The sequence below is a fragment of the Zosterops lateralis genome, assembly GCF_965231275.1.
Source record: "Zosterops lateralis genome assembly, chromosome: 3".
NCBI classification, from domain to species: domain Eukaryota; kingdom Metazoa; phylum Chordata; class Aves; order Passeriformes; family Zosteropidae; genus Zosterops; species Zosterops lateralis.
In genome coordinates, this window is record NC_139764.1 from 14,533,467 (window position 1) to 14,560,334 (window position 26,868).

General features: G+C 43.3%; 2 protein-coding genes across 3 annotated transcripts in view; both read right to left on the reverse strand.

The window, feature by feature from the left end:
- The window catches only part of GTF2A1L (general transcription factor IIA subunit 1 like), a 42,757-nt gene extending 36,424 nt beyond the window's left edge, over positions 1-6,333 (reverse strand). The window contains exon 1 of the mRNA XM_083858607.1: positions 6,254-6,333. Coding sequence (XP_083714733.1) covers positions 6,254-6,289 — 36 coding nt within the window. The 5' untranslated portion in view covers positions 6,290-6,333. The remainder of the gene's footprint in view (positions 1-6,253) is intronic.
- STON1 (stonin 1) lies at positions 5,882-26,857 on the reverse strand. 2 transcript variants are annotated; one of them, XM_083858606.1, is made up of 4 exons: positions 26,812-26,857; positions 13,619-15,574; positions 6,756-6,958; positions 5,882-6,360 (listed from the first exon to the last, which is right to left on the reverse strand). In XM_083858606.1, exons 2-4 carry the CDS (start codon positions 15,558-15,560, stop codon positions 6,286-6,288), a joined length of 2,220 nt encoding a protein of 739 aa, XP_083714732.1. In that variant the 5' UTR covers positions 15,561-15,574; positions 26,812-26,857; the 3' UTR covers positions 5,882-6,285. The 2 variants fall into 2 exon arrangements, 1 of the variants encoding a protein (XP_083714732.1); XR_014589763.1 differs by lacking the exons at positions 5,882-6,360; positions 6,756-6,958 and adding an exon at positions 8,500-9,593 and having other exon boundaries at positions 9,756-15,574.
- Positions 26,858-26,868: the final 11 nt, after the last annotated feature.

A 26,868-nucleotide genomic window follows, 5' to 3' on the forward strand; every position in this document is an offset into this window, starting at 1 on the left:
GGGTCGAGGGTTACGACTCTGGGCTTGGACTACCCTCACCTGATCTTGACTTTGACCAAACGCCATCAAGGACTGACTATGGTGCAGACAACAGTTTTACACTATGTGTCCACGGCCACTCAGACCAACCCTTTAGATCTAAGGGTCCTGGCCAAAATTCCATCTGCACCTCTGCCATTTGGGGAGGAAAGATTCGATCTTATGCCATTGGAGTTTTGTAACTCCAATTTGGTGTCTTTGAGAAGGGAACAGCTGGATAATGCCAGAGAGTTTGGCCAACCTTCCCGAACCGTATGAGATCTTGCCTTTGAGGGTGGTAAGGGAGGAGCAGGCTGAGTGTGAAGTAAGAGAATCAGATGAGCCAAAAACACCAGAGGCTCAGCCAGGAACCAGCGGGGTTCCGTCACCTTCTAAAACACCTGTGGTGTCGGTTCCGGACAAAAGTCCATCATGTCCGCGCTGTGCTGACCGGTTTAATCGGATGCTGGGCTTGACTGAACATCTTAAAAGGGCACATGCCCAAAGTAAGATCATGTTTGAGTGCTCCAAGCGTGGTAAGAGAAATCAGAAATACCACAGTATCACTTGTCACGTCCCTCGGTGCAAAGGGAGAGTGCCTGTGGTTCCTTTGGGAGAATGGGTCTGTGAGGTTTGCTCATGCGGTTTTGCTACCAAGGTGGGTTTGGCCCAGCACAAGAGGTTTAAACATCCTCTTGTGCAAAATCAGGAAAGGATTGAGGCCTCCCGCTCCAAAGTAACATCTTTAAGAGGGGCCCACAAGAAGGTATGGACTGAGGAGGAGGAGGATCTCCTAAGGCAGCTGGAGGCCAGGTTTGCTGGTAGTAAAAACATCAACCAGCTCATTATGGAGTATTTACCATCTAAAACGGCCAAGCAGATCAGTGATAAGAGATGCTGCCTGGGTGGAGGTCCCTCAAGGAAAGATCTGGGAATGGAGGACGTGGAGTCAGGGAGAGAAGAACCTCCCGGGTCTGCTGAAGGGCCACGTGAGGGACAGTCAGAGCTCCATTATCGGAACATCGTTGGGCTGAGGCTATCAGCAGGCGGACTCTGTGGTTGCCAGGAGACCTTCAAAAAATAATAGAAGGGTACGATCCGCAGGTGGTGGTAAATGAGGTTTATGGATTGTTTCTCGAAGGCCTGAGTGGGCTTAGCCCAAAAAGTCCCAGGGGTTCCAAGTCACAAAGGACCCGTGGCCGTGGTGCATCCAGACCAAGAACTAAGTGGATGCAGAAAAGAGCTAGAAAGAGGGGGAAACATCTGCGATATCAGAAACTGTTCCAGTTTCACAGGGGGCGGTTGTCACGGGTCATTTTGGATAACACGGAAGCCCTGCAATGCCAAATACCATCTAGCGTTGTCCACAATGCGTTTAAGGTTAGATGGGAACAATCTGGTGGCTTTTTAGGTCTTGGATCCTTCCCTGTATATAGGGAAGCTGATAACATCGCGTTCCAGGACCTGATTACAGAAAAGGAGGTGGATAAGAACGTGAATGAGATGAGGAAAACCTCTGCTCCTGGGCCAGATGAAATTACTTTGGGTCATCTTCTTAAACTAGACCCAAAGTTCTCCCGGTTGACTGTGATCCTCAACCTCTGGTTGGACACGGGAACGATACCGGATGCGCTGCGGGACTGCAGGACAGTTTTGATACCCAAGTCCTCCAATGAGGAGAGGCTTGGTGATATCAATAACTGGAGGCCTATCACCATAGCATCAGTGGTGTTTAGGATTTTCTCCAGGATTGCTAATGCGAGGCTGTCATGTGCATGTCCCATTCACCCCAGACAGCGGGGTTTTATCAGCGCGTCTGGCTGTTCTGAAAACCTTAAGCTGTTACAGCTTTTGGTAAGATGTGCCAAGCAGGAGCATTGTCACCTGGGGGTCGTATTCGTGGACATTGCTAAGGCTTTTGACACCGTGTCTCATAAACACATTATAGCGGGTCTGACCCGGAGAGGGGTTGATCCCCATTCTGTCCATCTGGTTGGTGAGATGTACAAGGGTATCACCACGTACATTGTCACTAGAGACGGGAAGACTGACCCCATTAACATCAGTTCTGGTGTCAAGCAGGGCGACCCAATGTCACCTCTGTTGTTCAATCTGGCCCTGGACCCGCTTTTGTGTAAACTGGAGGCAGAGGGGAAAGGGTTCCATCAGGGTGGTTTCCATGTTACGGCCATGGCCTTTGATGACGATCTGGTACTGGTGAGTGATTCCTGGGAGGGAATGTGTTATAACATCAAGATCCTGGAGGCCTTTTGAGATCTTACTGGTCTCCAGACACAGGGTGAGAAGTGCCACGGCTTTTACATCAAGCCAACAAGGGACTCATATACCATCAATGATTGTCCAGCGTGGCAGACTAATGGTTCTCCCCTTCACATGATCGACCCGGGATGCTCGGACAAATATCTAGGTATCCAGATTGACCCTTGGGTGGGCTTTGCTGACCAAGGCCTAGTTGAGAAACTGGAGGACTGGCTCCATCGGATTGGTGACACACCACTGAAACCTCTTCAAAAGGTCGATATACTCAGGACTTATACCATCCCTAGACTGGTATATCTGGCCAACCATACCGAGATAAGATCTGGGCCCCTGGAGACCCTTGACTTGTCCATTCGAAGGACAGTTAAGGAGTGGCTTCACCTTCCGCCAAGTACGTGTGATGCCGTCATGTATTCCAGATTCAAAGATGGTGGGTTGGGAGTCATTAAATTGGCGGTGCTGATTCCAAGTATACAGGGGTGAAGGCTGCATAAACTGGCGCAGTCTTCGGATGAGATGTTGGTGTCATTTTTAAAAGGGGAACATCTGGAGATTATGTATGAGAAGTTGTGGCTGTGAGCCAGAGGCATGAAAGAGTCCATTCTGTCTATTTGGGAGCCCCTTCCCGTGAGAGAAGTTGTGGTTGAAGAAGGTGAGGCCTTGTCAGAGTGGGAGGTGCCTCGTTCCAGAACCATCCTTCCTAAACCTTGCAATTGGAGGAAGGTTGAGTTCACAAAATGGAAACAGCTGTTTACCCAGGGCCATGGTCTAGCAAACTTTGAGAATGATACCATCAGCAATGGTTGGTTGGTGCGTTACCGCGGCATCCCTCACAGGAAACTCATTACCGCGTTGCAATTGCGGGCTAATGTTTACCCCACTCGAGAATTCCTGGCAAGGGGTAGGCATGATGCCCCTGTTCGATCGTGTAGGCATTGCGACGCAGAGTTTGAAACATCAGCCCATATCATCGGCAACTGTCCAATTACTCAAGATGCCAGGATTAAAAGACACAATTCCATCTGTGAAACTCTTAGTAACAAGGCTAAGAGGGAGAATTGACTGTGTACCAGGAGCCACATCTGAGGGATGATAAGAACGAGCTGTATAAGCCGGACTTAATCTTGGTGAAGGGAAACAAGGCATTTGTGGGGGACGTGACACTTCGATACGAGCACAACAACTCGTCCTTGAAGGAGGCAGCCGCAGAGAAAGCTAAGAAATATAAAGGCCTTCTCCTCCAAATCAAGGAACTGACTAATACCAAGGCTGTCGAGTTTGTTGGTTTTCCCTTAGGAGTGCGGGGGAAATGGTACGAGAAGAACTCCGAGTTGCTATTGGCCCTGGGCCTCTCTAAGGCGAGGCTAGGGAGGATTGCCCAGGCCCTGGCATCTGGAGCTCTCTTCCGTGGACATTGTACATATGTTTGCTAGTAAAATTCGTTCTCTGTTACCTGATAATACATAAAGGCCCTTCCCCTCGTGGGTTCAAGCTGGATAGTGGGAACTGGTTTTGGGCGGGAGGGGTTCATCTTTCATACCGTGTCTTGCCCAACTTTGGGCACCAAATTCTGATGTGACCAGGTGGACTGGCCACCTCTACTTAACCCGGAAAAGAAACATATATAATTGTATGTGTTTGTAAAATAAGCCACTCACTACAAAAAACAGTTTGTATCTTAAAGGGTCAAGATTACACAGGCTCCTTAAACACATCCTGAGTCACAGCAGACACCTGAGAGCAGAAAAGCAGCTTCTGCAGGACCTGTAACACCACCAGGTACCCAATGCCCAGGAGGTGAGTGCTGTGAATGAAGATCCTAAGATGAAAGAGGGATGGAATGGAGATATTCTCGTTCCTCCTTATTAAAAACAGAAAAATAGGGGCCAGCTGGGCAAGACAGGCTTTGGAGAGCAACCAGTTAATAGGTTTACTGAATTAGCTGTTTAATGCCAATCAAAACAAGTCAGCCTCAGACAAAGGTATCTGCAGGTAATTGCAATGAATGTTTTGCTTCCTCTACCTCACTGAGCAAAGAGGTTGATAAATATTGTAGCTGCAGTACAACCATGGACTTCAGCAAACTACAGAGCTTGCCACGTTGCCAAGCATAAACACTTTGCCCTGGTGGCAACGCTGTGCCACTTAGTTCAACTGAGCAGAATATAAACCAAAATTAAATATTAATAAAACACACCAAACATGACTTGAAGGTGCTAATGGCTTTTCAAGTCAAAACACAGACGAAGGATGCAACAGCTGAGACATATTTGGATCACTGCTGTAGTCTAACGCTTGCTTAGATTTATAACAATATAATCTGCTAATAAAAAGGGATATATAGAGAAGCCCAAACACTGTAATAGTCTATTTGGGGCTTTGGCAATGCAATACTCATAAAAAAACCTGCCCTCAGGACTTACTACAGAATCTGTTACCCATTTCATTCTCAGCTTCTGGATGGGGAGAAAAGTTTATTGTGATGAACTAGGTTCATATTATGGTCTTCTGTTTCCTCAGACTGGTAATTTTCCCTCTGTATATCCCACATATTTCTACTTTTGGGGAAACCATTTATCTGTATTTTTACACAGTGTTCATTTAAACAGTTACAAGCTGTACAAAATATAAAGTGAGACAGTGCATTACTACATTTTTGTTCTCCACTAATTTTAGTCTGAAGTAAGGCTAATTTTAAGAAAACTGCAGCCTAAAAAAAAAAAAAAAAAAAAAAAAAAAAAAGTATCATGAGCATTTTTTAAATTTATCATATTTTTTCAGACCTGGAATTGCAACCTGCAGAAAATGACAGGGTATAATGGCTGAAGGGAAGTATTAGAACATTTCCCTAAAGGCCAACTGTTTGTTGAAAACACAGTGAATACATTGACATTAGCAATTAGTAGCTCAGACTGCCTGATGAAGCACCACAGTTTCATGTGTCTTGTGACAGTCCATTCCTGCATTATTTCCCCATGGAAAATGCCTTTAGAGCCAGGAGCATGAAAACATCTCCCTTTCCATGCATGTCTTAGAAGTTACTCAAAGACACAGCTCCTGCTGTTTCCATACCAACATCTGGAACTTGCATCCTAAAGGAGACAAGGAGCAAACAGCAGCAACCAGTCTTTTCTCCAGCTTGTGGGGGGAAACCTCCTCTGGTGTAAATTCTCCAAGCCTCATCAGATGAAATGAGGCTGGACTGATTTACACTCACTGAGAATCCACCCCTTATCTCACTTGCTACAGTAGTGAAAAGGAACTGTCTAATGCTGGCACAGAAACTTCAATCACATCTGCCATATGGGTATTTTTTGCCCAAGAGATTACTCTGAGTGAACCTATAAAGTTCTGAGGAGGAAACAGTTGCAGTCACAGAAGAATAAAGAGTATTATTGCAGAGGACTCTTTTTCCCAATGAAATCACCCAATTTACAACTCATTAATTAAGGTTCTTGTTGAAAATATTATTTGGACTAGTTCTGCTCACATACATCAAGCAGAGCCAAAACATGAGGGACTTCAGTTTTCAAACAGCACTAAAAAATGTAATTGGTCCTTCTGGACCTTACACAGGTGCTGATAGATCATAAGCTCTCTGGAAGTTTTTATTACCAAATATTATATGCCCAAGTGACATGAACCCTTTGAGTAGTGCCATTAGGTTTCAATACAGAGTATGAGATCATTCCCAAGTCACAGATCCACAACAGGAAAATAATACATTAGAATCAGTCAATGAAGTGCTCACATCCTGCCATTCTGACAAGGAGACCTTACTCATACCAGGACTCCCATGACAGGAAGTTTACTTGAACACAGGCCAGTCAAATGAGTACTGATTTACAGACTCAAACCCATAAGCACTAAAAAAAATTCAATGACTGTGTTTACCCTAAACTAGGTCACTGTGCTTCTTCTAACAATAGAATTTTCTATGTAAATTGATTCCTACTAATATCCCATGACGGTGCCTCCTGTCCTCTCTCATTGCATTAGGCAGTTGCCAGCCTTATCTGGGTCTTCTCCATCAAGCCTAATCCACTTCTTTTCAATTTCAACCTGTAAGTAGAAAACAAAAAGCAGCAGGTAGAATTAGCAAATAATTGGACACTGAAAGAGTGAACTGCAGCAACAGCATGGAAAAAAGCTTTGACACAAAATCAAAATATTTCCAGACCCAATAGATTTCAAAACCACTACTTCCAAAAATAGCTCAACTGAGGGAAAAAAAAATAAAATAAAAAAAAATAAGCTGCATTCACAGTTCTATTTTTCAGTCTCATTTTTGATCAGACAAGGAATTAGTATTTAATGATTCTTTTGCTCAAAGTCATTATCAAAAGTACATGCAAGATATGTTTAGAATACAAAGCACATTTGCTTTTCAAATACTGTATGAGGTAGCAGGCAGGGAGAAGAGGAGGAAAACATGGAAAGCATAGTCCTGAGAATACCTGGCAATTGTAAAAAGCTTTCTGAATCACGTGTTTCTGGGGCTGCACATCGCTCTCTATGCCCAGGGACTTCACTTCTGTTCCCGAGGCACAGGTGTCGTGAACAACAAACTGGACAGTAGCAAATGGGTACCAGTCAGATGGTATCTCCTGGTCTGATCCCAGTTCCAGTTTGTAAGACAGGCTGTGTGGATGATCCAAACCTTGGAAAAAAAACCACCACACCATTAGCGAATTATGTTTCCTTTGTTTAGGTTCATCTCCTAGCAAGAGAGCACAGCTTTACCTTTTATGAACACAGAACTGATGTTATGATACAAGGTTATTCTATCTATAATCTTTTGCTACTTGGTCATAAGGTGGCCCCTTGTTCATTTTCTGTCTGCTTCAGCACACTTGTCAGAGTCATTGCAGTTTTTCAAATTTACACAAGATTTACCACATCCTTTCAGCTTCTCATTGAGAGAATATTACAAATGTAGGGCTTTGTTGCTAAATCCAAACTATTTTATGGAATCTCAGTTTTCTCTTAAAAATGCATTTCTTACTCTAACAGAAAAACAAAAACTGGAAGTTTCAGTGTAGCTAAGGCAGAGATGCTGCCCTGTGTCCAATCACCCCCTTTCCAGAGCTCTCTGCTGTAGAAATTTTACTGCAGTGCTTATTTCAAGTACTACAGCTATCTTGTGTACCATCATTTATTACAGTATGTCCATGGCCTGAAGATAAAGGTGCAGCTCAGAGTGCTGCTCAAACAAGATACATCCCACCTGCCAGGATAAAGGCTACCTCGGGTCCCTCTCTAGTTTGGAAAAGAACATACCCTATTTCTTAAAAAAAAAAAAGGTACTGCTAAAATAACTGTGATGTTATAAAGCAGAGTCATGCAGGATTTGTGCAGCATATTCTGAATTACTTTAATCATCCTAGGGATAATCCTAAGTATCACTTGCTTCAGCATTTCTTACATGTGGCAATGATAAGGGCAAGCACTTCTCCTGGCACACAGGAACACCAACGTGCACGCCTGCTTCTCAAAGCACCTGGAGTCAGCAGACTGACTATGTGTGTGAAAGCAGGATAATACCATTTAATATAATGAAAAGAATCCTCTCCAAATTCTTCAGGGCAAAATGTAGCAGTTCTGCATTTCTCCTTCTCTCCAGGATTTTAATCATCAGCATAGACAACTAACTATGTTTTGGCTGCAGGCAGGGAAAAAAAATAAAAGAAGAGAAAGGATTGCATGTATTTTGTCAAAGGCAAGCCTGGCAGTGTATATTTGGTTTTCATCCATTACACTGAATGGAATCTCGAAGTTCAGGAAAAAATGTCCCATTCTTTAGGCACTGACTTCCTCCAGTGACAGGAATCAATTTTGTATCAGAATGAAGCAAATACTGAAGAAGGAGTTAACATAAACTGAGCTTTATCCATCCCATGGGAAAAATCATGCTAATATTCCACATCCACAGGCTCACAGGCATTTTGTAAGGCAAAAATAAATTAAAAAGCTGCATCTCCATTTCTACTAGGAGCCCTGGGCTGGGTGCCTGTCTGTGCTGCAGGTTTTCCCTGTAACATTACACAGACCTCTTGGCACACCTCAGGAGAGGGTCCTGCAAGGCACTGGAGTACAAAGATCCTCAGTTTGCAAGGAGTGCCGTGCCAGGGGCATGCAGCATGTGGCTGAAGTCTCAGGACAACAACACAAAACACAGAGACAAGTAAAACTGTAACATCAGGGATTTTATTATGGAAATAGAGGAGGGAACAAAGTCAGAAATAAGGATTACAGCCACCGGCCAACATCTTGAGAATGAAGCTGGAGCACAGAAGAAGTGTGAGGAGATGTTGTTTCATCACTCACACATCCAGGGACAGGCAGATCTCTGCACCTCTGTGATCTGAGCCTTGTCCATGATCTGCTGCTGGTCACCTCTTGCTGTGTCCAAGGCCATTTCTCCTGCACTAACACTCTCTTGGTCCACAGTCCCTCTTCCAGACTGCCTGGACATGGTGGAATGAGCCTCTCTTGATGTGGGCTTCTCCATCCTTCAATCCTCCATCATCCCAGCAACAGGACACCCCAAGGAATATCCTGTTCCAGAGCCACACTGCAAGATGTCATCCCATATGAACTGTGCTCCTTTTGGCTCCCAGGACCTGCTCTCCTCTCCCATGGTAGTGCCAGGATGCAGCTTGGCAACAAATTTACTTGACCTGCCCTTTGTGCTGTTTGCTGGGTTGGGCTGCACAGACTGCACAGTGCCAGCCACAAGTGAAGCATCCTGGGGAGGACAGCAGGAATTGCAGCACCAAGATGGCATGGCATGTCTTGGCCAGGGAAAAGGTGCACTCTGCCTCTGGGGCTGTGGTTAGTCAAGAATCTGAGGAAAAAGGGTTTGTTGCTTGTAGTTAATTTGTGGTAGAAGGCAACCAGCATAGATCTAACGGCCTTTGGATATCAAATTCAGAATCTTCCTGGGTTTTTTTGGGGGGAGGCCTCTAACGAAACAAATAGCAATGGGAACGGTGTAACAAATTATTCTGTCTTCTGAGAAATGGAATCCAGAAATAATCCCTGCATGGAATTCTCCTGGGCAGATATTGGATGGTCAATGTTGGATAACAGACATCCACTTGAGTTAAGGCGTAGATGAGCCATACCTCTTGGGCTGCTGCTGAAGGTTTCCCTGCTAGACATGGCATAGTTGGGATTCAGGACTACCAAAAGAAACCTCTGGGTTTATAGTCCAGCTGACCTACAGCCATAACATGGTCTTGGTGTTGAGATGCAGTGAATTCTGGGGCACTTCCTTTTCCTTAGGTGGTAACCTTCAAAGGCAGAGACAACAGGTTTGGGATTTGGGTAAGAATACTGCCTTGGGTCCTCTGGAGCAGCCTCCATTGGACATTTTTGCCTATTCCTAAAACACAGGGTTCTCCCCATCCCATCTGTCTCTTGTACCAACACCAACATCAGAGGGAGGCACTCACCCCTTCACTCGTGGACAAGTTCTTCTGCCACTGCTGGGCTCTGCTAGGAGTGTAGAGCAACTTCTTCCCATCGGCTGTCAGATGACAAAGTGACCGACCAGCATCTTGGAAGACTGTGAACATCACCTTAGTTTTCACCTAAAACTGAGCAGTTCTTGTCATCTCTGCTCCATGAAACCACTGCTTCCCACGCCTTGTGTTACACTGGAGTTAGAAGACGAAATAGAGGCTGTGTGTAGAAGATCCTTTTGCAAAAGAAACTGTAATGCTGAAAAAGCCAGGTGTTGGCCAGGAGAGAAAAGGTGGTGCTGTGGAAAGACAGGTGGGTTGGAGCAGACACAGTGTGCTAAGGTGACATATTCAAGATCATATATTCAAGCCCAGCTATCCAAAATGTGACCCATCAGGCACTGTTGAGACATGATCACCTGGACTGATGAAATCAAACCACTCCTGAGAGGCAACCAGAAAAATTTGAGGAGATTCTTAAGCTTTTACTATCTAACTTATGAGACAGAAACCCTGCAAATCTATGCAACTTGTTAAGACTTCTGTGAATTGAGAGACTTTAGTCTGCCTTAATCTGAAAATCTGGCTCGTTTCCTAGAAGCATTCCAAACTCTTGCTCTCTGTCTCTGAAGAATACCACCAAAAAAGCCAAAACAAACAAACAAAAGATCAGTAAAACGATGAAACTACATTCCGAATATCATTTAGCATCCATATAGCATTTCAAAAGCAATTAATAATCTAACTTTGCACTTATTAACATTGTTTAGCCCTTTTTCACCTGTGTAAGTAGCAGTCAAACAACCTTGATCTGAGAAAGGCTCATGAAGCAAACCAATTAAAGCCAAAATAATGTACTGGTTATCTTAGTTATGCAATAATTCTATTTTTGCCAAAACAGGTCCAGTTCTAAAACTCTTACTTTGAATGTGAAAACATAAACAATTACTAAGAACAGATTTACATACATTAAAGTTGTTAGAAGTCAGTAACTCCTGCAGCTGTGTCTAAACGGGTACATTTATCCAGCCTGCTGGGAGAAGTGCATAGGAAATAGAGGAGTGGGAGAGTACCATCACCAAGCACCAGTTCACAGTAGTGCCAGTGCCAGGAGGTGGCTGGGCAGGGATGAAGTCCACCTGACAAAGCCATGGCTTTGAGTTTCCACCTGGGCAGTTTAGAAAATAAGAAAAGCAGCACCTGTTGGTTCCTGGGAACCACATCACCTCCCACAGCAGAGTTCATGCACAGATGTTAAAAGCAGTAACAAGGCTGCCAGCAGCCACAACCTCCTCAAGCTCCAACTTTCTGTCTTGTTCAGTCTCTGCTTCCTCAGTGTGGCTCCATGATACAGAATGAAAGGAGAAATAATCAGCTGAAGAACTGTTGCTTTACACAATGGCTCAAGGATGGAATTGTCCTAGCAGGAAATATCACAGGGCTCAAATTTATACAGCAAGTGATGAAAGCAGAGTGCTTTGCAGTTTAGTCTCTCCCTTGCCCGCTGGGAACTCCCTGGGAAGCAGCTGACACAGCTTCTTACAGTAAAGTCTGGCCCCAGTACTGTGCTAAAATCATGACATGTTCCACGTTTCCTTGCACAAAGCCCCAGTTTCACAAACATAGACTCAATCTGCAGAAATTTCACCGGATCAGCCCTTCAAAACCTATTGCTTTTTTGCTTTTTCCCTTTTTTAAAAAATAATGCTAAAATTCTCACTCTAAACACAACATCTATCTATCTGAATAGGCATAGGCTGCTTTTATAAGTCTGCTGTTTCTTGCAGCTCCTACTGAGTTCACTTGGCCAGCACTTTTCCAAGAAAACACTTTAGTAGAATCCAGTGAATATTAACATATTTCAATGTCTATAAATGGAGCCACAAAATAACTGCAGGCAACCTTTCCTTCTCCCCTCTTTTTTTTTCTTTTTTTTTCTTTTTTTTTTTTTTTTTTTTCTGAGAAGCCTTGGACAAAGGCTTTTTGAAAGCAAAATCCTCAGCATACTTTTCCGGCTGCGGTAAACACATTATGAAAGTTTACATATTTCTATTAGTTTGACTGTCTCCAGACTTTTGGCATGCCTTGGGACAACTCTATTTTTAAACCCTTGACTGTGTACAGAGCACTTGATAAAGAGGTTTAAAATTTGACTGGGCAGTATTACTACCACAATGTTTTTTCACATGCACGAACATTTCAGAGACAAATGATTCTGCAGATCTCAGCTAGAGGAGTTATTCAAATGTCAGAAGTTTAAGCTACTGGTAGAAAATAATGTAAAGCTGTGGAAAGCCTCAAAAAAACTCCAGTTCTTCCTTTCAAATAATTTAAATCTAAAGTTAATTGTGCATATCAAGTCTTCAGGTGCAAGAACTTCAGGAAATTCGGAAGACTTATAATCTTTAAAATTGCCTGAACTGCTGACTTGATTTTACAGAAGCCAAACTACATTAAATAGCAAAGAATACTAAAAGCTACCCAAACAGTCCTATAAGCCCTGGAAAAACACATGGGTCACAGCAACACTGTGCAAATATCTGAAACCTGGAGCAAAGGACAGGGATTTTGAAGGCCTGAAAAATCTTCTCCTGCCTTCTCGCTCTTCTACGTCTCTCCATCAGCTCCTCTGCCCTCCCTGTCCATTTTCCAGTCCCCCCAGCCCATGCCCTTCACTTCCCTCTCTCTGTCATTGCTCTTCCCCCACCATTAGTCCTGGTTTAGCAGTAGAATGCCTGAAACCAGGACTTAAGAAAGTAAAATCTTTTCTGGACATTTTAAAGAGGCAGTTAGCCCAGACAGGATAATACAAGACTAGGACAATCCATATGTTAGTAACATATACTAACCCTCCTTTTTAAAAGTACAGATTTTACAGGTATTTTACATGAAATGCTTTAACAAGTGCCCTTGTCTTACACAGATCCCCAAAGCCTCAGGTACACATAATGCAAAGGATCAAGCAAAGGATCAAATGCCTTCACTCTACAGAACTTGAAGCAGGATACTGTATTCCTCAAGAATTTTTATGCCTTTAGAAAATACTATGTCTTTAGAAAGGTACTGGTAACATGACTAAAAATTGGAATTTTGAACCCAAATGGTTGTATTTTTCTTCTTCAAAAAGTCATATTTTCTCCTTTAAATTACAGTAAATTAACTACTTCCATGTGTGCAATTAAAAACATAGCTGCTTTTACTGCTACAAGTTTTCAGTGAGGTACCACCAGCAGAAAGAAATGAGAATAAAGTGGGAGCCATTTTTTGTCAGTGCAGTTATTGCCATGAAAGTACAATCTCAATGCACAAAACCATGAAAGAGGTAATAGAAACCAACCTTTGCAAAAGCACAGTTCCCTTCCTACAGCAAATTTAACCCCAGCACCTTCTAGTTATGTATCATACCTACCTTTTCTTAAATGTGGTAGATGCTAGAAAGCCAAGACCCAGCAGTGACAATACTACCTTTTCTTAGTTTTGTGATATCGGGTGAACAAATCATTTTATTAACTTCTGCTCCTATCCCACTCATTGCCCAGCTGGTACACGGGAAGCATAAACCCTTCCCTCAGCCTTCCTACTACAGATTTTAGGTTTACTCAGAATGATCACCTCTGCTTCCATGATACCACACACTTGACATGACTGACAGTACATCTGCCTCCATCAAATAATTTACGAAAACATAGTTTAAAGAAATTGGTAATTCCTTATTCTCTTTTCCTTAAACGATTATTCCAGCTTCTACCAACAGCATCCCACAGATAAAAACCCAGATCACAACAGCTGATGGAGGTACACAAGCATAAACCCAGTGAAGCCACACACCCAATCCCATAGCACAAATTATTTACTTGAATTTTTATCTGGAAGCCTGTCAATCTTCCACACCACAGCCCTGTAGGCACTCTCGTATTTTGCTGTTCCAACCGAGACTTGGATTACAGGATCAGATTCAACCTCATGCAAAGCCCCAAGGCATGCTCTCCTATTCATTTTTGCTTTTAGGGACTTCTGCCTTTGGAGGTTCATGGTCCAAAGTGCTTTGATCCACTGTGTGGGAACGGGAAAGCGTATCATAACATTTTCACAGTACTTCACAGATGGTAGACGTGTCGGCATCTGAGCAGTTGAAGACATGTTTATGAAAGCCTGAAGTTCAATATATGCCCCCTGAACCACCACTGCAGCCTTCACGGAAAAGGGAAGGTCTTGCTCATTGTAGTGTGTCCTGAAACGCATCAGTTCCAGCCTGCAGGCGTCAGGGGGTGTAAACTTAATAATCCGTGATTGCTGAAATTCCTGTGCTTTAACACAGTTATGGAAATGGCAGTCGAGAATATCGATCCACTTCTTCTCCTGCTCCTTCTCAAAGTAACGCTCGTCCCTCTTGTGCAGCTCCAGGTCGTTCAGGGTTAGAAAACACTCAGCGCCGCCATTCACAAAACACAGGCAGTAAATGTGTGTGATGACTGCACTTTCTACGAGTTTTCCTTCTGCTTTAGTGACCTTTCCCCAAAAGTTATCCACTATTTCCAGAGTCATTTCTTGCTCTTCATAATTCCTCTTTTGTCTGGAAACGGTCGGAAGTTTCATGAGCTCCTCCTCGACCGTGACGAGGAAATCGGTGAAATCGTTATAATCGGTGGTGCCCAGCTTTAACATCTGCTCCACCTCTGGCTCATGGATCACCTCTACCTTGGGGTGGTACCTCCTCTTCTCCGTGTAAGACACGCACTCGATCTTCACAGTGTGGATTTTTCCTGAGACATTGTAGCTCTCCAGTTTGGGTTCGGACAGCTTGCACTGCGGCTGCAGCTGGAATTCCTTGAAAGGTTTCTCCAGGCCCTTTTCGTAATACATCTGCAACACCCCTCCAGCCAGGACACTCAGGTAAATAGGTCCCCACTGTCGAGACGACATCATGTTCTTCTTTTCAGGAATCCTCAGCATGAACGGCCACCCATCTGATTTCTGGCTCCTGAAAAGGCTGCGTGGGATGGTGGGGGAGAGCTTGTGCCACGTGTGGGTGCTGGAGATGGGTGGGTTTTCCACAGCCTCACAGCTGTCGGCTTGCAGGTGTTCAAGCCTCTCACAGATGTAACTGAGGGAGCCCTGGTTGAGGCTTTTCTGATCATGACACCCACTCCTGTCAAGCACTCTGTCCTTCCTGTGCATGCTAACATTAGCTGGCGACGTGCTGAGGGAGCACCCTTCCTTCCAAAAAGGACTGGAAAAAGCACAGTCACTGTGGAAATATGGGAAGTGTCCTGGAACCAGCTCCTCACAGCTTCCTGGTGGGTTAGGGCTTCCTTCATCTGCTGATTTGGAGACCAAAGTCTTACCTAGATGGTCATTAGGTGAAGGATTTAAAGGAAGGCTGCTCAGTTTCTGCGAGGCTAGGGATGAGCAAATCCCAGGGGATATTGGAGGGTTAACATTTGATGGCCATTCAGGGATGGGATAAAGCGTGTGAATCCCAGACTTTGGAAAGCAGGGGTTTCCCGGGTAGTCTCTGGTAGGTGTAGTAAGTGGAGAGTTGCTGGGGGGTCCAGGACTTAGGTAGAAATCAACTACAGGAGATGAGAGCGGAGTGTTGCCTGTAGAGGATGACCTACTTGAAGACTCATGAACACTGGACAGGTTGAGCTTAAGGCCATTTGGTTTGCAACTACTCTGATTGTTAACTAGTTTCTGAGGTGACTGGAAGAGAGGCTCATCATCAAAGGTGACCCAGTTTGCTGGATTTGGGGAACACATCTTGTAGGAGAAGCTTGAGGCACTTGCACAACACATCACCCACACGCCATCTATGAAGAAACAACAAACATGATTCAAATCAAACTCAAATCACACAAAGCTCAAATCTGTAAGCAGTTCACAAATCCAGTGTATTTTGTTTTGCATGTATAACCTGAGACAGCTGTGTAGAAACAGATAAACTGCCTGTGAATCCTCACTGCTCTCCCAGGTTGGGGATTGAAGGGAGTTCTAAACTCTACAAGCTGTTCAGAGCATCTGATGTACAGAGCCTCTCAATCAGAGAGAGCAGAATGCCCCACAGCAGTACAGGACTGCTTGAATAATATTTTCAGCTTCATAGTATACAACATAATACTATACACATTATGCATCATTTCAAATATGGACAGAGATTTTTCCATATTCAAAATTTTCCACTGGGCATCTGCTCTGGATAAGGTTTCCCCTCCTTCCCCCATCAGAAAAAACAGCATTTTACTAAGAATGGTGTGGCTGTTTCCAAAAATAGAATCAGGAGGGAGAGAGGGGATTATTTTTTTGATGAAAAGCTGTAGCAACTCAGTGCTGATGGCAAAGGTACACATGCTGCTGCCATCACAGCAAAACCCTGGATGCCTGCCAGACCTGGGCAGGAATCTCACTACATCAATTCCTTCAAACCCAGGCTTACACTCTTGGAGACTGGGCACGTTATAGGGAAGTATTGGAAAGACATTATACATATAAACAAGAAATTAGGCCTAAGGATGAGCAGTACATTCCTGCTGAGGAGTAGACTGCAAGCCTCCACCACAGACAAAATGCTGATGAAACACAAGTCAAGGCCAAGTAACAACACTCACATCTGCCAAGCACTGAATTGGCTGCTGGCCTGGAAAAAGGACAGGTCTTTAAACCAATTAATAAACTACACTTCATCAAACAAAGTGTCTTTGGTAAAGGGCTCAGCTGGATGTCCTCCGAGCAGGACTGCAACCAGTAAACCATTAATCTTGCCATCGTGGTTCTAAATTGTGCACTGAAATTTTAATGCTCATTGCATCCTTATGCAGAGCATGTTGTCCCCCAAAGTTTTTCCTCCCCACTGCTCCTGCCTGATGAGGGAGCAAGCAAAAAATTGCCAGTGCCTGAGGAGGAATGGAGTACAATGAAACACCACGGGGGCACATATAAACATCACTCATTTGATAGAAAGTTACTCTTGTTCTGTCAGAACACATCCACGTTTGCCTGAAAGCACAAGGAAGGCAGAGTTCATATAGACAAAAACCACCTGCATGTACATTACTCTGTTAATTAAGGTCAGCTAATGATGACTTAAAGCTATTGCCCTTCATGCACAGACAGCCACTGTCAGGCTGCTTAATTGCACAGCACTACAGAATCACATAACCATAAAAGCCATTCTTTATCTGTAACATTTAGAGAACAGTTCACTTCTAGACATGCTACACTTCAGCCAAGTGAAACTTGAGCTACAAGTCTTTATTTTCATCATTACTGCATTATTTCTGGGGCAGTCTGTAGCCAGTAAGAAAGTGCCATAAACCATGGCACAGTCTGCTTACTCTGAGCAATGGAGAGCTCTTAAAAGAGGCAGACTCTGGTCCTTCATTAGTTTTTGAACTCTCGACCTTTTTGTTCAGAAAAATATTTGCACTATGCTAGTTATTTTATAAGCACTCTAATCACCACTTAGAGAAAGAGAGAGAGAAAAGGAGCAAACAAGTACAAATTACTATCATAGCTCAGACACACACAGCGACCAGTGTATCCTTCACCCACACAATCACTTCATCATAAAGTGCAGCAATGGAAAGAAAAATCACAGCTATTTGGTCTCTGACTTGGTCATCATTTTTTCCTCCCATATCACACCCTTCTCCTCCTCTCCCTCTGGGTGCCACCACGGCTCTTTCAGCATTAATTATTTCTAGAGCTGAAGTTTCAAAGTTTTCAGCCCTGTTTTTCAAAGCCTCATTTGTTAAGGGCAGCTAATGTGATGCTAACTCGAAGCATGGCTTTTTCCTGGAACAGCCAGGACACTGGAGCAGCCTGGTAGACAAGAGAGCATAAGGAAACAGCCTCAAAGGCTGCCATTAAAAACTCCTCTGGCATTTACAAGAAATAAGGGATGGCCAGAGAGAGAAAAAACACACTGTGGATGGGAGAGAAGCCTTTCTCTGTGGAGGGGCTCTGGGGATGCTGCCACAACCCTCCAGTGTGACCACAGCCATGCTCAAGGGGCAAATCACACAACACTGAGATGCACCAATGGAAAAGAAATCATAAAATCCAGCATTTACAATAAGGAACACATTTGCAGACTGTTTCCCCTTCTTGTTAGAAATGGAGTTTTTCGGTGTCCTTTATTATTCCCAGATGTTTGGGGGTATTTTTTCCTGTTCTGTTACTATTCCCTTTTTAAAATGTGATGTTGCAGATTATTTGGCAGGGCTTTTTTTCCTGTTACAAAACAAAAAGATGTTTGAACTCCACCTGCCAAACATTTAACATCAGTCAGTAAGTGTCAATGAAGAAAACCACTTTCCCAGATGGAAAAAAGTGGAAAAAACCACTTTCCTCTGCAGTCACAATACCCTCAATATACCTGTCAGAGGCTATAGCTTTCACCTCTTGTTGCTGTTGCAGTTACATGGGAGATTTTTTTAAAAGAAGAAAGATGCTGATAATAACATAAACACACATGCAAAAAGTGTTGAAATAGATACTGGTTCCCATACTGTTGCTCACTGATCCTCAAAAATCACTACTAGGAATGGAGGAAAAAATGATTTTTCAAGGTGACTGGATAATATCATGCTAATAAAAGGAAATGCAGCCTCTTGTGTGTTAAGGATAGCACCACTCATCTAGTATTTAAAAAAAAAAAGTCAGTCTTATGCTGCTTTACTTGTTCAGAATCACACAATCACTTGTTCTCTGATTCTTTTACATCTGCACAAAGCAATAAAGTAATGCTTTCAATTTCTATTTTGTCCTAAACCATGCTCCGAATTCCTTCCTATGAACTGGGTCTTTCTTCCTTGAAATCAAAATAAAATTCAGGCTTCAGGATGGATGTGTTTTGCGTCCAAAAAGCAAAGGTCCCCCATGGGACCCACATAAATGTAACCTAAATGCTTTGGGTAGAAGGAAAATGATACAAGATACCATTGATCACACACATGTTATATGGCCTGTGACATTTAAATTACAAGCACGTGTGGTATCATGTTGAGACATGAGGCAGGAAATACCATTTTTAGAATATTGAAACTGCCAATAAAAAAGCTGGCTGGAATAACAGTTAGTCCTAGGTGCATTAATTCCAGTGAACCCAGAAGTTGCAACTCATTTCAATTCATCCTCTTCTGCCTGACAACAATCTTCCCATTTATCAGATTAAAACAGTCCCTCAGCATTTCATGAGCAGTCGTTCAGCTTAATTTCTTCATTTTAATACCTTGAGGATGGAAGGAAGAGAAATCCTATCTTATTATGGAGAGATTTCATAGGCTGTAGCTATCACTGGGTCCTTTGTTGCTTCAGAAATCCCAGATCAAATCTGCAGCAAAAATACAGCTCAACTTTCCTGCCTTGCTGGGGGATATTGTTACCTCTTCCTACACTGAGCACTAATAATAACTCCCTACTCACTCGAAGGTGTAACTCCAGGTATTGGCTTTGGCACTTTTAATCCAGGTGCACCTGGGTCCTCTGTGTGCTGAGGATGCTGACGTGTCATCAGCAATGTCCCCACCATGCTGACAGCACAGCCTTCTGTCACTCTCTCACAGCAGCAGCACTGACCCAGCACAGGGGGTCCAGTGCACGACTGGACCCCCTGCACATCTCCCTCTCAGGGGTCTTCCCTAAAATTTGACACCAATTAAAACCCTCAAGAATGTCCCTTTCTGTTCAAACACCAAGGTCCTCTTTTAAAATATTGGAGGAGCAAGAGTCAGGTTATGAGGAACATCAGGGAAACACCTCCCATCTGCAAAGCATAAAGCAAGTAAATGCAGTGTTTAATAGACAGTGCTCACACTCCCAACACACAGAAAAGCATAATTTTATAAATACATTCTTTTTTGCCTCTCTAGCTCCAGAGTTAAGCTGTTAAGCTTAACAGTTAACTGTTAAGCTACACACCCTCTAAACAAATTCTCTTTGTAACATCCAAGCATGAACCTTATGTGTGCCACTTGTTCAGTGGGGTTTTACTGGGTAAATGCCAGCCTCATTACTTGCTCCAAGCTCAAAAAAAAAAAAAAAAAAAAACAACCAGGTTTATCTGCATACAGTATGACAAAAGAGTTAAATAGTCCCTTTAAAATAAGCTGAGCTCTTCACATGAGCTGCTCTGTTTGTGGACAGTGCCTGGTCATTTTATTCCCACCCTTCCTGAAAAAACTATGGATCCCATGCACTACTACATGTCAATTTTATTTCCAGGACCAAGGTTGTCTGTTGCATACAGGCCATATAGGAATTTAATGCAAAGCTCTGCATCCTGTGCATGCTGTGGTGAGGCTGCCCCATAACCACACCGTGAGTTGTTGCTGTTCCTTATCAAACACCCAAACAATTCTTCAAGCATTTTGCCACAGAGTGCAATAGTCTCGCAGGGAAGTACAAATTCTCTGCAGTTTAAGCAATAAAGCACATATGGTATATAAAACACCCTAAACGTTTCTAAGCCCTTGTGATATCCAAGTAAAACATGGCAGATTTATCTCTGTATTTTACAGCCATATTCTTTGTGTCACTGTTTTGGTTATTACTTAACTCTGCAAAAAAAAAAAAAAAAAAAGAACTTGAAGCACAGCTTCCTACATAAAATACTGCTTGATTTATGATGATTTGCCTCAAATTTTACTTTGATACTACATGTGGCTGCACTTTTATTTAACTCTGCTTTTTCTATCCTAGATATGCATAAATTTTTTTATCCAGTCTATACTTCTGAAATAAACATAAGCAAAAGCTACAGCTGATGTGAAATAGGAATTTCTTGGCATTTTCTTGTGTATTTGGGATACGGACTAAGCCTCCCACTGCATTACTCATTTTAGAAAATAAGGAACTGGTGTAATAGTCAAAAATACACCGACTTCAAAGTGCAATGTGACCTTTTATTTACATTGCTCACTCTCTGGGGCATAGGCACAGCTGGGAGAAGTTCAGAGCTTGCAGCTAATCTGTTTAATTTGGAATTCCTCACTCTTGGCCCCAAGAGCTGGAGGAATTAAAGCTTTCAGCTTTTGACAGTGTGCACATCCCCAGAGCAAAGGCAGGCCCAGCTCTTGCAAACACCTCTCACTGTTCCTTGTTCCTGCCTCGGTCATGGGGGGTTTACACATCAGGTGGTTGGTATTTGAAGACACAAGCTTTAAAAAAATTGACATTTTTAAGGATATCAACACAACCCATCACAATTCCCAAGCAGAGACAACACTTACTTTCCTTGACGGGGAAAAGGGTTGGGCAGAGGCTGAGACACTCTCTAGTGAGGATGATGCCACAGGGTTTGGTGTGTGTGGACTCCCCACCGAGGTCAGGGTCTGATGGTGATAGCACTGCCGGTCCCTGCACACCGGGACAGCATCTGGAATCCAGCCAGGAACAGATCCTACAGGCACTGCACGAGGGAGGCCTGGGGAAATTCCAACTCCCCTTCCTCTCAGGGTCACATCTCATGCCTTGAAAGGCTGTGAGCTGATATGAGATTCACACGGGAGGGAAAACCTATGGGAAGCTCCCAAATAAAAAATGAAAGAAAAGCAGCCAGAGGCATATCTCTGGTAACTGTTCAATCTCTGTTCAGCTGCAGCTGAAGTGGATCCTCCCCAAAGAAATATCTCTTCTTGCTGACAAGAGAAGGAGGTTGGATTGTGAGAATCTTCCACTGTATGTGAAAATTCAGCACAGCTACTCAAAACAATTCCCATCTTTGCAACGGATAATCACACAAACCTCAGCTGTTACACACTGTAAAAAAACCTCCTTTTCATGTGCAGATCCATTCTGGGAGTCCTTCCCTAACACTCAGATGTGAAGTCATTCCAAAGCTGCCTCGAAAAGACAACAAAACATCATGCATGACTGGTCTTGTGTGTAACACCATCAGCTTCCACCACTCTTCCCATACACAGTGAGCCGTGATTCCCACACCCTTCCTCACCCCGCTCCAGCAGTCACATCACCACGGGTGAGTCACATCAGCTTTGTCCTTCACTGTTTTCTTAGTGGGGAATAGGAATCAAGGCAGAAAAGCTGGAGACATTTTACTGGAAGAGTCTGTATGATTTTATGGAGACAAACCAAAGGTATTTCCTAAAGAGATTGAGAGATTATTACAAAGCACAGCTGCACAGCCACTTGGGATCTGCACCATCATTCCTCTCAAGGATTTATTTGCAGAGCTTGTTATCAGGAAGATAACTTTCATAATGACATAACATAAACTAAATAAAATAAACTAAAAATAATAATTTTAAAAAAATCTAAAAAGGAAACTAAAATAGAGATCCAATTTAAGTGCCATCAGGAAAGATACTGGAATGCAGACCTGAAGCTGCAAAAAGCAGCAGAGGTCCTCTAACCTCACAGGCCATCTCTCACTTGAAGGGAACTATAAGGTTTCTTTCAGCAGGTCCTGTACTACCTGCTGGGACTCAGCCTATATCCAGACACCTTACAGAACACACGAACCTGTTACCCCTGCCCTTAGAGGGGCAACACGTTGTGACATGGTGTGGACCCTCACAGAGGACAGCATGCAGCAGCAGGGTCAAACATGGAAGGCTCTTTATTATCTGACTCCAATAGCTTATGTACATTTTGTACAGAGGGCCAAGATTGGCCCAAGGACGTTACAACCTCTTGACTCCGTTGGTCAATATTGTTCTCTGTCTCAGAGAACAAGAATGCAAAACATACAGATAAATTCTAAGAACACAATATTGTTTATGTGAAGCAGCGTGAGAAAGCTGCTGCAAAGACACAAACACTCGAAAGCAAGAAAGTCAGGGGTGACACAAACCAATGAATATAACAGTTTGGAGAAAGGAGTCAGGCAAAAATCAGCCTCCAGCTACGAAACATCCAAGGATCACAGGCTTGCAAGGAACACTTTCTAACATAAAAAGCAGTTTTCCCAAGCCACAGCTACATGTAGCTATTTTGTTTCAGGAAGATGAAATAACATTTTACATCACACCACAGACTCTGCATAATTCTGGTACATAAAGATCTGTATACAGGTACACTTAGAACCTGTTTGTTCTTCTTTTTAATGTAACCAAAGTGATAAAAAACACATTTATTTCTGGCATATCTGTAAGAATAACAAACAGCAGCACTCAACACAAGTCTGAGCATCGTTCTTGGGTACATCAGTTCTAACTTCTCAGTCAGTTCCTGCAGGTGACAGCCAGCAGAGTTCCATCCTGGATGTCCAGTGTTTTCCTGTCTCCTGAGCAGATTCCCCATCTCGGAGGGTGACAGACTGTCCCAGGTCTCACTAACACACATGTAGTGGCCCTTGGTTCTGTGCATCTTTGGGCTCCAGGCTGGGAATGGAGAAGGCAGGACAGGGTGGACCCCTGCCCAAGCCCCATTTGCTGGCAAATGGGATGGCCAGGAAAACCCTCAGGAAGACATAGCCTGATATCAAAGACAGTACAGTTTTACTGTGCAGTTTTACAGTTTTACTAGCTCGAATTAGAAGGGTTAAATCCTGAGAACCACAAAATGGTTCTCTATGTTTTAGCAAACATCTTTAACAGAAGAAAGCTCATTTTTCCTAGAAGAAGTAACAAAAAGCCTGATGAAATCATTACCAACTACTCGGTGTTTTTATTCCCTTCCTTTGTGGATATCACAGTGCCTTCTAAGACACATCACTTGTGTGCAAGAGGTGACTGCAAGGTGTGATGCAAGACATGATTGCATTTTCTCAAAGCAAAACAGTTTACTCATAGCAGTGTATTGTGAAAACTTTGTTTTTTTAATGTTAGAAAGTGCTCACTGCAAACCTGTGACCCTTAAAAGTTTCTTAGCTGAAGGTTGGTTTTTGATCTGTGCTGTTGCACCTAATTTCTTCCCATTATCTGCATAGGTAAGATAGGTAAATCATATTTAATCGATTTCACTGTGTCCCTGTTATGTGAACAAGACAACTCTCACAGGACCCACTCACATCCAGTTCCCTGGGCTAGTCCTGCTTCATGCTCTGAATCACACTCCTCTTCAGCATCACCACAGTGATGGCAGAGCTGACACTCCACAGGCAGATTTTGGAGAGCCAAGGGACAGTAGGGATTCATGTAAACTGTTTATTGACACCAGCTGACATTTTACTGTACAGAAGGTTTGTTGGGTTCTTTTAAGAAAAAAAGTTCTCTGGCCTAGAAGAGACAGGAAAATAAATCGACTTTTATTTGCAGTACTTATGCAGGTCACTAAGTTAATGGAATGTATCTACTGAAGCAATTTTTAACTGTGTTTAGGAAACATGTTATTATTAGGAACACACGCACATCCCACAGAAGTGCTCTGGTCACGGCAGCTCTGCACAGGGCTCTGGAAAGTACTTTAACATCCCAAACCTCTCCCTCTCTTCTCCTCCTGGGCAGAGACAGAGATTTATAATGGACTAAGAAGCAGCAGAAATGCAGTTATGGGTGGCCGTCCCACTTCTGTAATAGCAACAGCTTTTTTTCTTTTTTTTTTTTTTTTTTTTTTTTTTTTTTTTTTTTTTTTTTGGTAGGATTAAGCAGCTCTCTGGATTAAAAAAAAAAAAAAAAAAAAAAAAAAAAAAAGCCTGAGTACTTTGGCACACAGATCACACATCAAAATAGTAAGCTGGCTGTGGCCAGAAAGAAGTTTAAGCCTGGTCCTCTGCTAGTGTTTGCAGTGTCCAAGGGAAGGGAGGGATGAAATGCCACAAAGAATACACAGCACAGAAGAACACTTCAAAACTCTTGCCACTAATCTCAGAGTGAGTAATAAAAGGTAGGGAAGCTAACAGAAATACTGTATTTAGGAAAATTACTGAAGAACATAATAGTCCTTTTTTTTTTTTTAAACTTAGTTTTAGTTCTGAGTCAGTTTTTATATCTGCCTTTAAAACTGCCTCATGCTTTAGTGCCCAACAAACACATGGCAACACCTTTCTGGAGTATAATCCATGACATAAAAATTGTAGAGGTCTTGTAAACATGAAAAGTACTGTCTGATATGGGTCAGGAGCTCTCACCTCAGCTGTGGGATACTCCCCTTCTCCCTGCCTTAAAGCCTCTCAGGAATACTGGCACTAAGGAGAGGATGTTCCACTTGAATCCTTGTTTATTTAGACAGAAGTATTTTTAATAGCAGCTGATTACAGTCATGTCAGAAAGTGTAACTCATAACACAGACACCAAAGAAAGCCTCATTTGGGTTCCTGTCCAAAAGCCTTTTAAGACAGACATGTGGGCATGTCTGCTTTTCTGAAGCAGAAGACGTCAGCTTGTATTTATACCAATCAAAAACAGAAGAAAAGGAGTGGTGGACTAGAGGGATCTTGTTTACTCAAACACAAAGTCAAACACTGCCCAGGATAGTGCATCTCTGTTTTCACATTGGAGTTCATGTCCACACACAGATTAACTCACAAACCCACATTTACCTGCTATTCAGAGATCATCAGCAAGCTGGGCCATTAAGTTTTACAAACCCCAATAACTTTTGAAGTATAGAAAATAACACTTACTACATATTCTAGAGGGAGAAGGAAAACAATCAAAGCCGAGCAGGAAGCAAGAACCTCATCCCTGCCTTGGGGCAGGTTTTCTCAGGGGTGTGATGCACAACTCCAGCATCAGGTAAATACAATCTCTGGCCACGAATTCTGTTATACAAATTACTCCTAAACTCGGCCACAACTGATTAGAGAGCTCAGTGCTCAGCTCTCCACTCACACACAGAGGCAGGAAGGCAGCTAATCTCTCCTCACAGCATTTTCTCCCGCTGCACAAATCAAACAACATAAAGTGCTGTCTTCAGCTGCTGCTTTTTTCTTCTTTCACAGCTACAGAGCAGCGAGTCTCAGTCTCCAGACAGAGCAAAACAAGTTAACACCAAAATGAACAGTTCATGTTTAAAAGCCTCAGGGCTCCAAAACTTCTGTTCCCTCCTCCCCAGCCAGTCATTACCACTCGGCCCCAAAAAAAAAATAATCTAAGTCCTGTTTGCAGAGAAATCATCAGGGCTTCTCCACCTCACAGAAAAAGCACTGGGGAAGAGCAGAGTTGTGTAACTTTCGCTCGGGTCCGTGAAACAGCTTAGTCAGCAGTTTCCTCAGCACACTTGTTTGCCGCCAGGATCAGAACAGCTACACCTTCAAAAAAAAACCTTACTGCAAAGCCCCCCCTTCGGTGAGCACTTACCTAAAGCCAGAAAGGGGATATTTTCTACTTCTTTTTTTTTTTTTTTTTTTTTTTTTTTTTTTTTTTTTTTTTTTAATCTAAACTATCTTTGAACCCCCATCCCCGGGCTCTGCACTAGGGGGACACACGGTCAGTGCAGTTTAAAACATCCCTGCACAGCGCAGCCTCCGCATCCGCTCCCTGTGTTTTCCCAAAGCCCTGAGCCCCGGCTGGATTTATATTTATGGGAGGCATTTCTGCAGCAAAGGCTTTCCAAACACCGTGACCCTCCGTGCAGACTTGACCACCATCGGCCGAACCGCTAGGAAACATGAGAAAGGCTCCAGGAATTCGGTTCGCTTCGACTATTAAATAAAAACACTCCTGGCTTGCCCCAGTCTCCTCCCTAACAAGGCAAAAGTCATGGGAACATGATCTCGAAGGATGCCCGGGCACCCAAACCCTCCCCATTTCCGCCGTGATTCAAAGACCTGGGTATCCCTGGGCAAAACCAGCCCTTTTCTCCAGTTCTACTTGAAAAGAAGAGGAAAGGAAGAGGGAGAAATGGGGAAAGAGGGGAAAGAGTGAAAAAGAGGGAAAGGAAAGGCACCAAGAAGAAAAAAGAAAAAAAAAAAAAAAAAAAAAGAACAAAAATGGAAATTAAAGGAAAAGGAGCCAAATATTTAAATATTTTTGTTAAATGTATCACGTTCTCACACCAAAACAAAAGAGCCCCATCCGCCGGCCCCTTTCAAGCCAGAACTTCGTGGCTGTGCCTCCAACTACCGGGAAAATCCCACTTCGGACGGAGCCCCCTCCCCGTGCCCGGTTCCTCCGGCCCGGCTCCCCGGGGCAGAGCCGCTCCTTACCCGTTCCTTTCCCGCTCCTTGCCCTCTCCGTGCCCGCCGCGGTCTCTGCAGGGCCCG

Excerpts from the sequence above, each read along its gene's own strand:
- STON1 (XM_083858606.1), bottom strand. The coding sequence starts at position 15,560 with ATGTGTTGTGCAAGTGCCTCAAGCTTCTCCTACAAGATGTGTTCCCCA. Across the intron at positions 6,959-13,618 it reads GCTTCCAGATAAAAATTCAA|GTTTGGATCATCCACACAGC; the intron begins GTAAATAATTTG and ends TTTTTTTCCAAG. Across the intron at positions 6,361-6,755 it reads AAGCTTTTTACAATTGCCAG|GTTGAAATTGAAAAGAAGTG; the intron begins GTATTCTCAGGA and ends TTCTACTTACAG.